General features: G+C 51.7%; 5 protein-coding genes across 5 annotated transcripts; 3 read left to right on the top strand and 2 right to left on the bottom strand.

Moving 5' to 3' along the window:
- Window positions 1-1,846, top strand: N7473_008463 (FAD-dependent oxidoreductase; the record flags this gene model as incomplete). Its single annotated transcript, XM_057154403.1, has 2 exons — window positions 1-783; window positions 854-1,846. 2 exons carry the CDS (start codon window positions 1-3, stop codon window positions 1,844-1,846), a joined length of 1,776 nt encoding a protein of 591 aa, XP_057008741.1.
- A 90-nt stretch (window positions 1,847-1,936) lies between these two features.
- On the bottom strand, window positions 1,937-2,994 carry N7473_008464 (putative nucleoside-diphosphate-sugar epimerases). The gene is made up of 2 exons (XM_057154404.1): window positions 2,605-2,994; window positions 1,937-2,537 (listed from the first exon to the last, which is right to left on the bottom strand). The coding sequence occupies exons 1-2, from the start codon at window positions 2,859-2,861 to the stop codon at window positions 2,036-2,038; spliced, it is 759 nt and encodes a 252-aa protein (XP_057008742.1). The 5' UTR covers window positions 2,862-2,994; the 3' UTR covers window positions 1,937-2,035.
- A 1,330-nt stretch (window positions 2,995-4,324) lies between these two features.
- N7473_008465 (FAM207/SLX9 family protein) lies at window positions 4,325-5,071 on the bottom strand (the record flags this gene model as incomplete). The annotated part of the gene is made up of 1 exon (XM_057154405.1): window positions 4,325-5,071. The coding sequence occupies one exon, from the start codon at window positions 5,069-5,071 to the stop codon at window positions 4,325-4,327; it is 747 nt and encodes a 248-aa protein (XP_057008743.1).
- Window positions 5,072-5,520: 449 nt separating this feature from the next.
- N7473_008466 (glycerol-3-phosphate dehydrogenase family protein) lies at window positions 5,521-7,060 on the top strand (the record flags this gene model as incomplete). Its single annotated transcript, XM_057154406.1, has 4 exons — window positions 5,521-5,582; window positions 5,661-6,784; window positions 6,842-6,893; window positions 6,967-7,060. The coding sequence occupies 4 exons, from the start codon at window positions 5,521-5,523 to the stop codon at window positions 7,058-7,060; spliced, it is 1,332 nt and encodes a 443-aa protein (XP_057008744.1).
- Window positions 7,061-7,585: 525 nt separating this feature from the next.
- Window positions 7,586-12,317, top strand: N7473_008467 (putative glycogen debranching enzyme Gdb1; the record flags this gene model as incomplete). Its single annotated transcript, XM_057154407.1, has 3 exons — window positions 7,586-7,803; window positions 7,869-12,177; window positions 12,249-12,317. The coding sequence occupies 3 exons, from the start codon at window positions 7,586-7,588 to the stop codon at window positions 12,315-12,317; spliced, it is 4,596 nt and encodes a 1,531-aa protein (XP_057008745.1).
- Between the last annotated feature and the right edge of the window lie 2,163 nt (window positions 12,318-14,480).

The following is a 14,480-nucleotide window of genomic DNA, read 5'->3' on the forward strand; positions in this document are numbered from 1 at the left end:
ATGATCAGCCCACTTTTACTTTCTCTCCTTGCAACTGCAGCCATTGCGGCACCACAACATCCAGTTGCCAAGTGCCGCTGTCGCCCCAGTGACAACTGTTGGCCTTCCACGAAGGAGTGGTCAGCTTTAAACAAGACCATTAACGGCAATCTGGTAGCAGTCCGTCCTGTCGCGTCGGTCTGTCACCAGGCCGAGTACAATGCCGATGCCTGCAAAGTCGTCACCGATAATTGGAAGGACTCTGTCTGGCGTTCCTCGCAACCAGGTGCTGGTCAATGGGAGAATTGGGAAGCCTGGCCAGATCGTAACGAGTCTTGCTATATCGAGTCTGCCCAAGATACTGTCTGTGGACAAGGCCGGATCTCGCTATACTCTGCGATAGCTCAAAGTGCTTCTGATATTCAGCATGCGGTTCGATTTGCCAGCCGGAATAACCTTCGTCTGGCTATCAAGAATACTGGCCATGATTTCTTGGGACGATCTACGGCTCCTCAGTCGTTGCAGATTCTCACGCATAACATGAAGGATATCAAGATCGTGGATGATTTTGTTCCGAAGGGTTCGTCGAAGAGTGAGGGGCCTGCGATTACGATTGGTGCTGGTGTACAGCTTCCAGAGTTGTATCAGGCGGTTGCCAAGCGCAATCGGACGGTGATCGCTGGTTCCTCACATACCGTGGGTGCCGCTGGAGGGTATATTCAGGGTGGTGGACACTCGCCATTTGGTCATTGGAAGGGTCTTGCGTCAGACAATGCATTGGAGTTCCAGGTGGTTACTGCCGATGTAAGTACCATTCATGATGAAATTGACGAAAATATTGTATCGGCATGGTTCAAGCTAAACCACTCTCTAGGGCACTCTCCTCACCGCAAACTCACACCAAAACAAAGACCTCTTCTGGGCCCTTCGGGGAGGTGGCGGTGGAACCTTTGGCGTGGTCACCAGCGTCACCCTGCGCACATTTGAAGAAGTACCCGTCGTCGTGTACAACTTCAACATCACTACTGTCGCTGGCGACCCTCGCTTCTGGGACGCATTCGCCGAATGGCATGCCGCACTCCCATCCATCAACGATGGCGGCGGCTCTGGTTATTACTTCGGTCTCCCGAATATGCCTGTCAGTGCTACTTTCAGCGTGTCAACCATCATCTCCCTTATGATGTTCCCCGAAAAGACAAGTATCGCCGAAGTCGACACCTTATACCAGCCACTAGCCGCGAAGCTACAACAGATTGGCGGAGTTCAAATCGCGAATGCATCCATTCCCTTCCCAACTATGAGCTCGACCATCTTCACTATGCTTATCGGCGGAACATCCGATAGCACCGGAGGAACCTCAATGCTGGCATCCCGACTGTATTCCAAAGACCTCATGTTATCTCCAGATGGTCCCGGCCGTCTAGCCAATGCTTTCAAGAGCATCAAGTGGAATCCTTTCTCCGAGTTCATCGGCCATGTAGTCGCGGGTGGTGCCGTTGCAGCCAACGGTGCCACTGTCGACAGTGCCGTCAACCCAGCCTGGCGCAAGGCCATATCGCACCTTCTCTTCTCCCGAACATGGACGGCTGGTACCACTCCGGCTGACCAGGCGGCAATCATCAAGAATATGACTGATGTGGAGATTCCCATTCTGCGGTCCGTTGAGGGCGAGAATCAGATGGGTGCTTATTTGAATGAGGCTAATGGGTATGAGCCTGGCTTCCAGGCTGCGTTCTGGGGGGCCAATTATCCGCGTCTGTATAGTATTAAGCAGAAGTGGGATCCTAAGGGGCTTTTCATTTCTCGCAAAGGGGTTGGGAGTGAGGACTGGGATGATGCGGGCTTGTGTCGTACTTCACCCAAGTAGAATGATTTGTGGGGTTGGTGTTAGATGGATAGTTTGATAGATGCGTTGAGATTTCAGTCTGGACATGTCAAATTCGAATTTCAGTTTGTAATCATGTATTTAAAGTTCTCATCTATGACTATTAACAGTATTATGTTGCTTGGAACAGTTGAACAAGCCTCCAGCGCCCGCAGTGCCAGCATACCCCCGCTAATTCAAGCCCATTATCCGGCGGAAGCCCACGTTATTCACCAAAACACTACTACCATGCATTTCCACACCCTCCCCCTTCAACTTCCCATCAAATGCACCCACCGGCAACCCAGCCAAGAATTCTCCTAGAGGACCAGTCGGGCTATGCATTCCCTTCCAAAGGCCTCGGGCGAGGGGCCCAAGGACACTGTCTCCCCAGCGCCTCGCAAGTGATAATTGCGGGATCCACGGATGAATAACCTGATGATCTTTCGGGTCGACATACGCCGGGCGAACGATCATAGCTTGGAATTTGGGGTTCTTGGCCTCCATCTCCATAAGAGCGATCTCCGTTTCGCCCTTGACGCGTCCGAAAATAGGTGTGAATCGACCTGGTTCGGGGGTAGCGCCTTCGCCGGATACAAAGACGAACCTGAAGTTGTCTGGCTCGTCTGATTTGAGTTGCTCGAAGACCTTGGCTGCTTCGAGGGTCATGGTCTTGGTGATGTGGATGTATTCCCTGTAGGCGTTGTCAGTGAATTTGAAAATATTGATTGGCGGTTGCGGTTGTGGAAGGAAATGCGTACTCTTTTGACACGGCGGTTTGACTGATTCCTAGGGCCCATACAACCCCTTGGGCATCTCGCAGGCGCTCCTTCAATGCATTATCGTAACCTTTGAAATCGTGGAGAATCACTTGAATGCGATCATCATTGTTGCCTTCCAGCATGGGTACTGGGCGACGACTGAGAATGGAGATCTTGGAGATGTCTGGCCTGGCTCGTAGTGCGACGAGGGCTGCAGAGCCAACGAGGCCCGTTGCGCCTGTGAGGATGATGTGCATGGTGGAGGTTGTGGATAAGATTATTGATGTCCTTGAGAAAAAAAAGAGTATAGAGTATAACAGGCTATGGACAGACAACGGAGGGAATCTCTGCTATTTATAATGACCCTCATCTTACTATTAAGCCACTAACCATGCGCCGAGCTTAATTCCAACCAGCAAAGTCATCAGCAACGACTGTAAAAATGCGACAAGTGGGGGCGGTTATCAGCCGCAGTCGTGTTGCTGACAGCAGTCTAGCCGAAAAGGGACACGCAGTTAAGGTTAACTAACTCCATCCTCGGAAATCGGGTCAATATACGGAGTAATTTCTATCGGTCGGATTAAACACGCCGAATCGCTGACGCTAATAAGGCTAACATCGGTAAACCCGAAACATGCGTGTAGGACAGCCTTGGGACCTGGGCAGCCTTGATAGAGCATTTTGGCAGGTTTGTAGCAATTTGATTCGCACCGGGGGGTTTTGTTTGTGGTTCCTTCCTTTTCCCTGAACGAGTCTCTAGATATCTGGACCATTCTTTCCATTTAACATTTACGTTGAGCGAGAGAGAAAAGATTCTCCACATCCATGAATCGAGCCGCCAACCTTGTCCTTCCCTATATACTTCGCCCCCGTTACTCCGTACTGCGTCGCTATCCCCAGACACCGATAAACATCACCAGTCCCCAGCGCCGTCTGATACAGCCCTTTACACCCTCTAAGACCGTTGAAAATGCTGCTTAACAATGCAGGTTAGTATAAAATAATAATATCAGATAAATTTCACGATTAAAAATTATTATTACCAAAAAAATCTCCAAAAGAATCTCCAAAAATAAGGAACCCCCCCCCCCCCCCCCGCCTAGCGGTGTGCCCGGCCGTCCGTGAAGCTCGAAGCGTCAACACTGGCCCAGTACTTCTTTCTCCTTTTGTTTGCCCTTTTCTCCAGGGCACACCAATGGTTCACCAATTTATGGTGGATACCAACTAGGCCATCGGAGGTGGGGGGGGGGGGAGTGATTGTTTGACCTGGAATCCGGTCATAACCTTGAAATGATGAAAACGAGACAAACATTTTCTGGTGCATTATTTTCTACACCAGACTGGCAGGGACAGGGAGTATGGTAATTCTCTCGGCACTCGATGAATTGATGTTTTGGATTTATCTCTAGCTGATCTGGTATATGCTCAACTGAGTACCACTCAGGAGCGAGCACTCGCTGGGTCTGGTATCTAGGATCCAGTCTCCATATTGTGATGCATTCGTGCCAATCTCGTGAAAGCACCAACAATTTCACTGGGAATGCGCATCCAGTCTGTTGTACTGGGGCTCCCATTCAGAGCTTGCCACTGCCACAGGGCTTCCATTAAGCCAGCGTAACGATAAGGACTTTTATTTTCGGTTCGTGGGTATCATATGGATATGCAATAGAGGTACATATGTAGTATTCAGTTTCGGTCGAGGACGGGTCGGGTCGGGTCCTTATTTGTTGTTTTTGAAGACAGGCTGCTGTTCCATCGTCTGTGAAATGAAATTGCGCAGCGCAGACCAGCGGTTGGCAGTCGGATTGGATTCGGGCACAGCCTCGCTCGCAGCAGCAGGAGCAGCAGGAGCAGCAGCGGACTGCATGCTCGCCATTTGAGCCATATTCTTCGCAAATCGGTCCCGTTCCACCTTCTCCAGCTTTTCGCGACGCTTCATCGCCCCGGGCTTGTGGCGGAGGGTCTTCTGTTTGATAATGTTCACTTGACTGGCGGCATCGTGGGAGTTATCGGCGGCGTCTGGGAGGGCATCGGCGAGGGATTCGAGGTTGGCGACCAATTTCTTCGAGGGGCGACGCTTCTTTTGAGTCTTGGAGCTTTTCGCGATCTTAGACATCAGAGTCGCATGCTTGATCTGCCGCTTGTCTTTCTTGCTGGTGCGGAACTCGTCCCCGAATGGGGTAGTAGCCTTGATGGGGCCAGTCCGCCCGACCTTTGTCTTCATTATTCGAAATGGTGGAGTGAGGAAGATCGCAACGAGAAAGAACCGGTTGAGTGAAGTCGTGTACAGAGAGGTATTTGTCGCAAAAGCGGTCGAGCATGTGAAGAGCAGATCAGATCGGGGGCTGCAAATTTGCCCATTGCCCACTTGTAACCGGCCCCACATGACCCTCTTCCTCGACTGGGCCTTTGTCCCTGTTGGGCTCACCCAACCATCCCAATCGAAGCACAGAAAAAAGTCAACCATCTTGGACCACTCAAAACACGAGAAATCAAAGTGTACGGAACTGTACACGAGAGATGCGTCGCCGCCCTGTGACGTGACCATCTCCCCGACATTCTGCACCAAGATCCACCTCCCCCTCGTTTTCCTTCTTCCCCGTGCAAACTACAACGACTCTGACATCAGAACGACGCTGGATACACCCACCCCTGCACAGCCCACACTGAGATCATTGGGAGAACAGCGAACCACAGTGCATGTCCTTGCCAACGCGCCTTTATCATCGGATCTCCTTTCCTGGCCAGTCTCTCGTGGGCCTTTTGCCTCGGTCGCCCCTAGCCACTCGGACCCAGACCCTAAGCTACTACTTCCCCCGGTCGCCCCCGTCGGCTTCCCTAGCGTTCTTTAAATCCGCTGCCCTCCCCGGTCAACTTGCCGTGTGCAGATCATTTTCCTCGGCCTCGCTTTCGAAAATGGGATCTCTCGGCCCGTATCAGCGCAAGCTCAAGGTGGCAGTCGTCGGTTCCGGCAACTGGTAAGTGGTCTCGTGGGCAACGGGAGGTCCTCCTCAACACAAACAATAACTAACCGTTTTCTTTCTTAAACCTGACAGGGGTACCGCCATTGCCAAGATTGTCGCCGAAAATGCAGCCGCCAACACCGATATCTTCGAGGAGAAGGTGGAAATGTGGGTATTTGAAGAGAATGTCGAGATCGCAAAGGACTCGCCGCACTACGATCCCGCTCTCACGGGACCTCAGAAGTTGACCGATGTGATTAACCGCACCCATGAGAACGTCAAGTACCTTCCAGGAATCCGGTTGCCGGCCAACCTGCACGCCAATCCCTCGATCGAAGACGCCGTCAAGGACAGCACCCTTCTGGTGTTCAACCTCCCCCACCAGTTTATCCTCAAGACCTGCCAGCAGATCAAGGGCAAGATCTTGCCCTACGCTCGAGGAATCTCGTGCATCAAGGGTGTCGATGTCAACGAGGAGGGCATCAGCCTATTCTCCGAGACTATTGGCAAGACTCTGGGCATCTACTGCGGTGCGCTCTCCGGTGCCAATATCGCCAACGAGGTCGCTCAAGAGAAGTGGTCGGAGACCTCCATCGCCTATGACCCTCCACACATGGACTCCAAGGCGCCCACACCCCAGCGCTCCCCAACTTCCTCTCAGGTCGACCTGGTGCAATTCCAGCACCGGGACACCTCGGGCGAGATTTCGAAGGTGAAGCTGCAGGCTCTGCCCTCCGACTACCCACCCATCAACCATGACGTCCTGAAGACTCTCTTCCACCGTCCCTACTTCCACGTCCGTGTGGTGAACGATGTCGCTGGTGTCTCCATCAGCGGTGCCTTGAAGAACGTCGTTGCGCTGGCCGCTGGTTGGGTGGACGGTATGGGCTGGGGTGACAATGCCAAGGCTGCCGTGATGCGCGTGGGTTTGATGGAGATGGTTCGCTTCGGAGATAAGTTCTTCGGCGCGACCATTGACCAGCACACCTTCACCGAGGAGAGTGCCGGTGTGGCCGATCTGATCACCAGCTGCAGCGGTGGCCGCAACTTCCGTTGCGCCAAGCACAGCGTCGAGCGCAACCTGCCCATTGAGGAGATCGAAAAGACCGAGCTCAATGGACAGAAGCTTCAAGGTACCTTGACTGCCGTCGAGGTCAACAGCTTCCTGAAGAAGCAGGGCATGGAGGATCAGTTCCCTCTGTTCACTGCCGTTTATCGTACGTTTCCCTAATATTACACATCTGATGCGTGAATATTTGCTAACTGGCTCATAGGCATCCTCGAGGGCACCATGCAAGTCAAGGAGATTCCTTCCTATATCGAGCGGTAATTTGATGATTCTAGTCTCTTTGTTCTTCGTGTCTATGGTGTTAATTTACCCGATGCGTTTCCCATCTAGCTCCCCAGTTTCTCGTACCCCGACTTCTACTTCCACTGTTGCTTCTCAAGGCGAGGATTGCGATGGCGCCCGGTATGCAAATGCGCGACTTTAAGCTTGAACTCTGATTTCTGGATTGGCGGGATTTGGCTTGTTGATAGATTCACGACTTGTACCTATGCATTGTATACGAAATGGAATTCCCTGACAACAATTAATACCGCCACCACTCGTAAACTCCCCTCAATTTTTCTTTCTGTCTAAAACCAAATAAATAATCTCAATTGAGTTTGATTTCGATCATTTCAGTCCAGGGCCGGTCCAAATGGTGTGAAACCCTGCTTTTGCGCCGGTGTGGTCCAGACTTGGCGCTAAAAATGCCCTGCCAAGGTGCCTCGAACGCCCGCATGCATGATGTCACCGGTGTACACAGCTTTAGCTTTGGGTGAGGGGATTTTGTCCTCCGCATTTCTCTTTTCTCTTCTCAACCCTCTCTTGCGGCCAAATCTCAGGCCTTTCGCTCGCTGAGAATACTCCAGCAGCATCATCACTGGGTTAAGCAGTTCTCGGTTCTTCGAGATTGTTGCGGCCGGCTATCATTCCTCCGCATCCCACCAACCCCATTCGTGCGTTGATCACCATGGGCCCCTCACGCCAGGTCTACCTGCTCCCATTGAAGGATGACGGCTCACCTGACGTACCCGGTGGGTACATATACCTACCACCTCCTGGCGACGAGGGATATGTGCTACGATTCATCATTGAGGGTACCAGCTCCATCTGTCGACAGGGGAGTCTGTGGGTCAACATCCCGGAGGAGGGCAAAGCGTTCGAGCGCCATTCGTTCCGCGAGTTCAGGTACCATTGCTCCTCTTCTATGGAGACTGTGAGGTTCTGCAAGGACGGCTACTGAACTCAAGTAGATTAAAGCCCGATTTCAATCGCAACATCCAGATCGATATCCCAGTGTCAAGTGCGGGCGCTTTCGCGTATTACACCACTTTCTCCCCGTTACCGGAGTTCTCGGTAGACCCTGTGCCTACCCCGGAGCCCACGCAGACTCCTATTCACTACATAGACGTTTCGCCCAAATTGACCCTTCAGGGCAAGCACCTGCCACTCAATGCGCTCTCGATTTTCTCGGTCATCTCCAAGTTCATGGGGGAGTATCCTGTGGACTGGGATAAGCATCTGAATGGCATTAGTCAACGGAACTATAACATGGTTCACTTTACTCCTCTCATGCAGCGCGGCGCCTCCAATTCCCCGTATAGTATCTATGATCAACTGTCCTTTGATCCGGCCCTGTTCCCGAAGGGAGAGGAAGATATTGCATCGCTTGTCTCGCGTATGGAGAAGGAGTACGGACTCCTGACTTTGACCGATGTTGTGTGGAACCATACCGCTCATAACAGCAAATGGTTGGAGGAACACCCCGAGGCAGGTTACAGTGTGGAAACTGCTCCCTGGCTTGAATCTGCCTTGGAATTGGATACCGCGCTGTTGAAGTTTGGCGAGGATCTCGAGAGCCTGGGTCTCCCCACAGAGTTTAAATCTACCGAGGATTTGGTGACTGTCATGAACGCCATGCGAAAGCAAGCCGTCGATGGTATTCGGCTGTGGGAGTATTATGCAATTGATGTGAAAGCCGACAAGAAAAAGATTCTCGATGCATGGACGAGTGGGAAGACAGACCCAGCAAGCATTCAACACACTGATCTGCACAAATTCGGTGGACTGACTCCGAAGGAACAAGGTCAACTTGTCCGCGAACACGGTATCCCAGCTTCCAAGCAAGTCTACGGACGATTCGGCCGTTCCGTGGATGCTACGTTTGGTGCCGCAATCCTGACGGTCCTCCACGGTGACTACGATCAGGATACCTCTGCAGCCGAGGCATCTTTGTCTAAACTTCTCGATGCTGTCAATTTGCCTCTCTACGAGGAGTATGACACAGATATTGCCGATATTATGGATCAACTCTTCAACCGCATCAAGTACCTCCGCATTGACGACCATGGCCCGAAGATGGGTCCTGTTAGCAAGGATAGCCCATTGATTGAGACATACTTCACCCGTCTTCCTCTCAACGAGACTACTAAGAAGCACAACCCCAAGGCACTTGCCTTGGTCAACAATGGCTGGATCTGGAACGCTGATGCCATGCGCGACAATGCTGGTCCCGACTCCAAAGCTTACTTGCGTCGCGAGGTCATCGTCTGGGGTGATTGCGTGAAACTTCGTTATGGAAAGTCGCCCGAGGACAACCCCTTCCTGTGGGACTTTATGACCAAATACACTCAGCTCATGGCCAAGTACTTCAATGGTTTCCGAATCGACAACTGCCACTCCACTCCTTTGGCTGTTGCGGAGTACCTGCTGGACAAGGCACGCAAGGTTCGACCTGACCTAACAGTCTTTGCGGAGCTCTTCACTGGCTCCGAGGAGGCCGATTATGTCTTCGTCAAACGTCTGGGTATCAACGCTCTCATTCGAGAGGCTATGCAGGCTTGGAGCACGGCGGAGTTGAGTCGACTCGTTCACCGTCACGGTGGGCGACCCATCGGTAGTTTCGACGTGGACCTACCCTCTGCCGGTAGCAGTCACGCTATTGCCTCTGCAGACGCTGGCGTAGCCGGCGAAGAAATCACCCATATTCGACCTTCTCCAGTTCCGGCATTGTTCATGGACTGCACCCATGACAACGAAGTTCCCGCTCAGAAGCGCGATGCTCGCGATACCCTTCCCAACGCCGCTCTCGTCGCGATGTGTGCCTCCGCCACAGGTAGTGTGATGGGCTATGACGAAATCTACCCCAAGCTCATCGATCTGGTTCACGAGAAGCGACAATATACTTCTCCGTTCTCTAGCGCCAACAAGTTGGAAGTTGGTGCTGGAGAGGGCGGCATCGGTGGCGTCAAGCGCCTGCTTAACGAGCTTCACACTATGATGGGTGTTGAGGGTTATGATGAAACTCACATCCACCACGATGGCGAATACATCACTGTCCATCGAGTTCACCCCAAGACAAGAAAGGGAATCTTCCTTATCGCCCACACTGCATTCCCTGGCAATGAAAGTGGCGCGATCCTGGCTCCGACGCACATCACGGGTACTCAGGCTAAACACATTGGATCTTGGGTTCTGGAAGTTGATGCCGGAGATGACACCAAGGCTAAGATCTCGGGTGATGACAAGTACCTCAAGGGTCTTCCCAGTCACACACGCGATATTGATGCAACCAAGATCGAAGGTGACGGCAAGGATGTGACCATCTCGGTTCTGGATACCCTGGTACCTGGAGCCATTGCGCTATATGAAACTTGGATTCCCGGCGCAGAGCATGCAAGTGGTTTGAACAAGTTCCTTTCCAGTGGAGCCGATGAGGCATTCTCAGGCCTCAGCTTGGTCGATTTGAACTTTGCACTGTACCGCTGCGATGCCGAGGAGAGAGACTCTAGTAACGGCGAGGACGGAGTTTACAATATCCCCAAGCATGGTCCTTTGGTCTATGCCGGTCTGCAGGGCTGGTGGAGTGTGCTGGAGGATATCATCAAGTATAACCAACTTGGACACCCACTTTGCGATCATCTTCGCGAGGGCCAATGGGCCTTGGACTATGTGGTTGGGCGGATGGAGAAGGTTGCCACCAAAGAAGGACATTCTGCTCTTGAAAAGCCCGCTGCATGGCTTCGTGAGAAATTTGATGCTGTCCGTGGCTTGCCTAGCTTCTTGCTCCCTCGCTACTTTGCGATCATCGTGCAAGTCGCGTACAATGCTGCATGGAAGACGGGTATCCACCTCTTTGGTGACAATGTCCGTCATGGTCAGGAATTCATTCACCAGCTGGCCATGGTCAGTGTTCAGCAAACCGGCTACGTCAATTCGGCCTCTCTGTGGCCCACGAAGCAAGTGCCCAGCCTGGCAGCTGGATTGCCCCATTTCGCCGTCGACTGGGCAAGATGCTGGGGCCGTGATGTATTCATTTCTATTCGTGGTCTCTTCCTCTGCACTGGTCGCTTCGACGATGCCAAGGAGCACATTCTTGCGTTTGCAAGCGTGCTTAAGCACGGAATGATTCCTAATCTTCTTAGCAGCGGCAAGTTGCCTCGCTATAACTCCCGTGACTCGGTGTGGTTCTTCCTGCAGGCCATTCAGGATTATACCAAGATGGCTCCCAACGGCAGCAGCCTGTTGCAGGAGAAGGTGCCTCGGAGATTCTTGCCTTACGATGATACCTGGTTCCCCTTCGATGACCCTCGAGCGTACTCGCAGTCTCCGACAGTCTTGGAGGTCATCCAAGAAGTCTTCCAGAGACATGCTCATGGCATGTCATTCAGGGAATACAATGCCGGACCGGATCTTGATGTTCAAATGAAGCCTGAGGGTTTCCAAATTGACATCAAGGTTGACTGGGACACTGGTATCATCTTCGGCGGTAGCCAGAACAACTGTGGCACGTGGCAGGACAAGATGGGCGAGAGCGAAAAGGCAGGCAGCAAGGGTGTTCCAGGAACGCCTCGTGATGGAGCCGCGATTGAAATCACTGGCCTCGTCTACAGTGCTCTTACATGGGTGGCGAAGCTACACGAATCCAATGCGTACCCCCACGCGGGAGTCGACATTGGCGATGGCAAATCGGTCACGTTCAAGGAATGGTCGGAGAAGATCAAGGCTAACTTTGAACGCTGTTATTATGTCCCCGTCGACGCCAAGGATGACAGCCAGTACGATGTCGATGCCAACGTTGTGAACCGCCGTGGTATCTACAAGGATCTGTACAAGTCCGGCAAGCCGTTCGAGGATTATCAGCTTCGTGGGAACTACCCCATCGCCATGTCCGTGGCACCAGAGCTGTTCACACCCGAAAAGGCCCTCTTGGCCCTCTCCATCGGTGACTCTGCCATCCTGGGGCCCGTCGGCGTTGCCACCCTAGACCCATCCGACCTCAATTACCGCCCATACTACAACAATTCAGAGGACTCCACGGATTTCGCAACCTCCAAGGGTCGAAACTACCACCAAGGTCCTGAATGGGTCTGGCAGCGGGGATACTTCCTCCGTGCGCTCCTCCACTTTGACCTCCTGCGTCGTAAGACGGCCGAGGAGCGAATCGAGTCGTTCCAGCAGATCACCCGGCGACTTGATGGGTGTAAGAAGGCTTTGCGGGAGAGTCCGTGGAAGGGACTGACGGAATTGACGAATAAGAATGGAGAGTATTGTGCAGATTCGGTATGTTGATCTATCATTTCTTGCATTTGTGAGAGAAAAGTTTACTAATGTTTTTTTTGGTTATTTGATAGTCGCCTACTCAGTCGTGGTCCGCTGGTTGCCTGCTTGATCTCTATTATGATGCTGCCAAACTTTCTTAGAGCTGCATGATGAGGGGGTTGACACAGGGACTGAGCATTAGTTAGACAGCGTCTCATTCTCCGATACCGTTCTCTTTTGTTGATTTTTAGGCATTTGCATACATAACACATTGTGATTTGAAATAATCTAATTGTTATCGATTAACTGGTGTTAACAATTGTCCATCTACAATTGGCTATCCAATTCAGCTTCTTGACCAGCACCTGGATACTGGGGCCATACTTGAGTTTTACTTGGGCTTGCCTCCTTTACAATCTAGATTTATTCCCTCCACGTGCCAAATAGCTCATACAAACTGAGTTTTGACACCTCATAGTTGGCCACATTCTTCGTGTTTCAGCTGCCACCGGTCCCAACGTGGCAGTGTTTGGTCCCAAAATGGGGAGGTCGTGTGATGATCTTCATAATGGGTAAGAATTTGCTGTAATTCAGAAGAAAATTTGTAGAATAATGGTAAATATTTAGTCGATAAACAGCAGTACGCTGTCAGTTGTACCGCAGTAACCTCCCAAGACCATTATCAGAAAGCGGCGAGGGATGCCTAGGTATGGTGCCTAGATGAGGCGGTGAGAAAGGCGGTGAGCCTCTTTTATATAGGATTTCCTGCTTTTGTGCCGCCCAGTGCGAACAGATGTACTCCCGGAACAATAGATTTTCCGAACCGGGCACTTGGCCTAATGGTCATGTATCTGGTTCGGACAACCTGGATATTCTTATGTACATACACTCCCTACATTTCTTATCCCCAGGTATATCCACAATCTTTGGAACCCCCCCGTTCGCTTCACAGCATGAGCGCCTTTTTTTTTCTTTTTCGAGGATGTGATAGACGCACACTTTTTTTAACTTGATGCAGCCCATATCATTATGTCACGTGATTATATACTCACTTTCACTCGTCTTCACGTGATTCACGACATTGTGTACAGTGGGAGTGACCACCAACCGGACATGCTTCAATTATTCTTATTTGAAAGTTCTTTCTAAATATCTTTCAATTCATCTTCTTGATGACACAGGTACCATCTTTTGGAACTATCTTTCAACTCATGGCTGCTAAGATGATTTTGAATACTTGTCGGGGTTCAAACTTATGGAACCCCACTGTATATGCAGAACAACACCGTCTGTTTCCATTGGAGTGAATACCTATTTGAAGAGGGTAGATACTTTGAAGACGGAAATACCTTGAATGTCCAATTTCATAAACAGCAAGATACATAGCTTCTAGAAAAACAGTCAATGGCAAATCCGGCTTCTCATGTGCTGGGCTTCCTCAAAGTCTTCCCAAGGCTCCCACGTTCAACCACTGGGACACTGTCCTTTGGCTCCCCAGCTGATGGTAGGCCCAACATACCAATTGAAGCGCCTCGCTGTATGCTTCTGGAAGGATCCCAAGAATTTCGGCAATACCTACAGAATCTCTGATCCTTTTCGAAAGGGGCCCACATGGCGGGTGCATGGATACGGTGATCCCCGCGCATTCCCTGGCCTTGCAGGACCTTGGGCTTGGGGTCTGGACAACCTTGCACGACACAATATACAACAACACAATCTCCCTCATCCAATGGACTCGACGGTCTGTGTTGTTTTTGCAGAGAGGATCAACTGTTGACGAGATGTCCCTTGAAACAGATGTTCCAGGAGTCTCCCCTTGATCATGATGTGTCTCATCTGGTGGAACCCCCTTTCCTCCCCAACCATCCAAACCACTCAGCTGCATCCGGTCGTCGGAGGCCACATTCTTCGCGCGGTTGGTTTCACCCCCCAAATCTCTCGATGGAATGCGCATGAACCGCGGGGGGCGACTACCACCAGACCACTCTTGATGCGATAGTCGCATTTCCATCGTCGCCAGATCCAGACGCAGTCTGCCGGGATGGCCTGGACATGAAGACTTTGCCCGTTGCCTTTCATTCCATGCGCTCCATCATGCTCAATTGAGAGTATACTCCGGTACGCCGCAGGTTGTACGCTGTCCGCGTCGCTGACTCGCTGACTCGCCAAGCATCCGCCCGTCATGCTGAGGACCCGTGGAACCGGGCGAGTCTATCGCCGCGAGAGCCTTTCCCATGGCCAAATTTTTGGCTGGAACGCCGCTGACAGCTCCACTAATGGCGCTCAGTCGCGAATACTTTCTGCCATCAACGTGGTCCATGTCT

This window comes from Penicillium subrubescens (assembly GCF_028828155.1).
Source record: "Penicillium subrubescens strain IBT 31985 chromosome Unknown utg000005l_segment0_segment0, whole genome shotgun sequence".
NCBI lineage: Eukaryota > Fungi > Ascomycota > Eurotiomycetes > Eurotiales > Aspergillaceae > Penicillium > Penicillium subrubescens.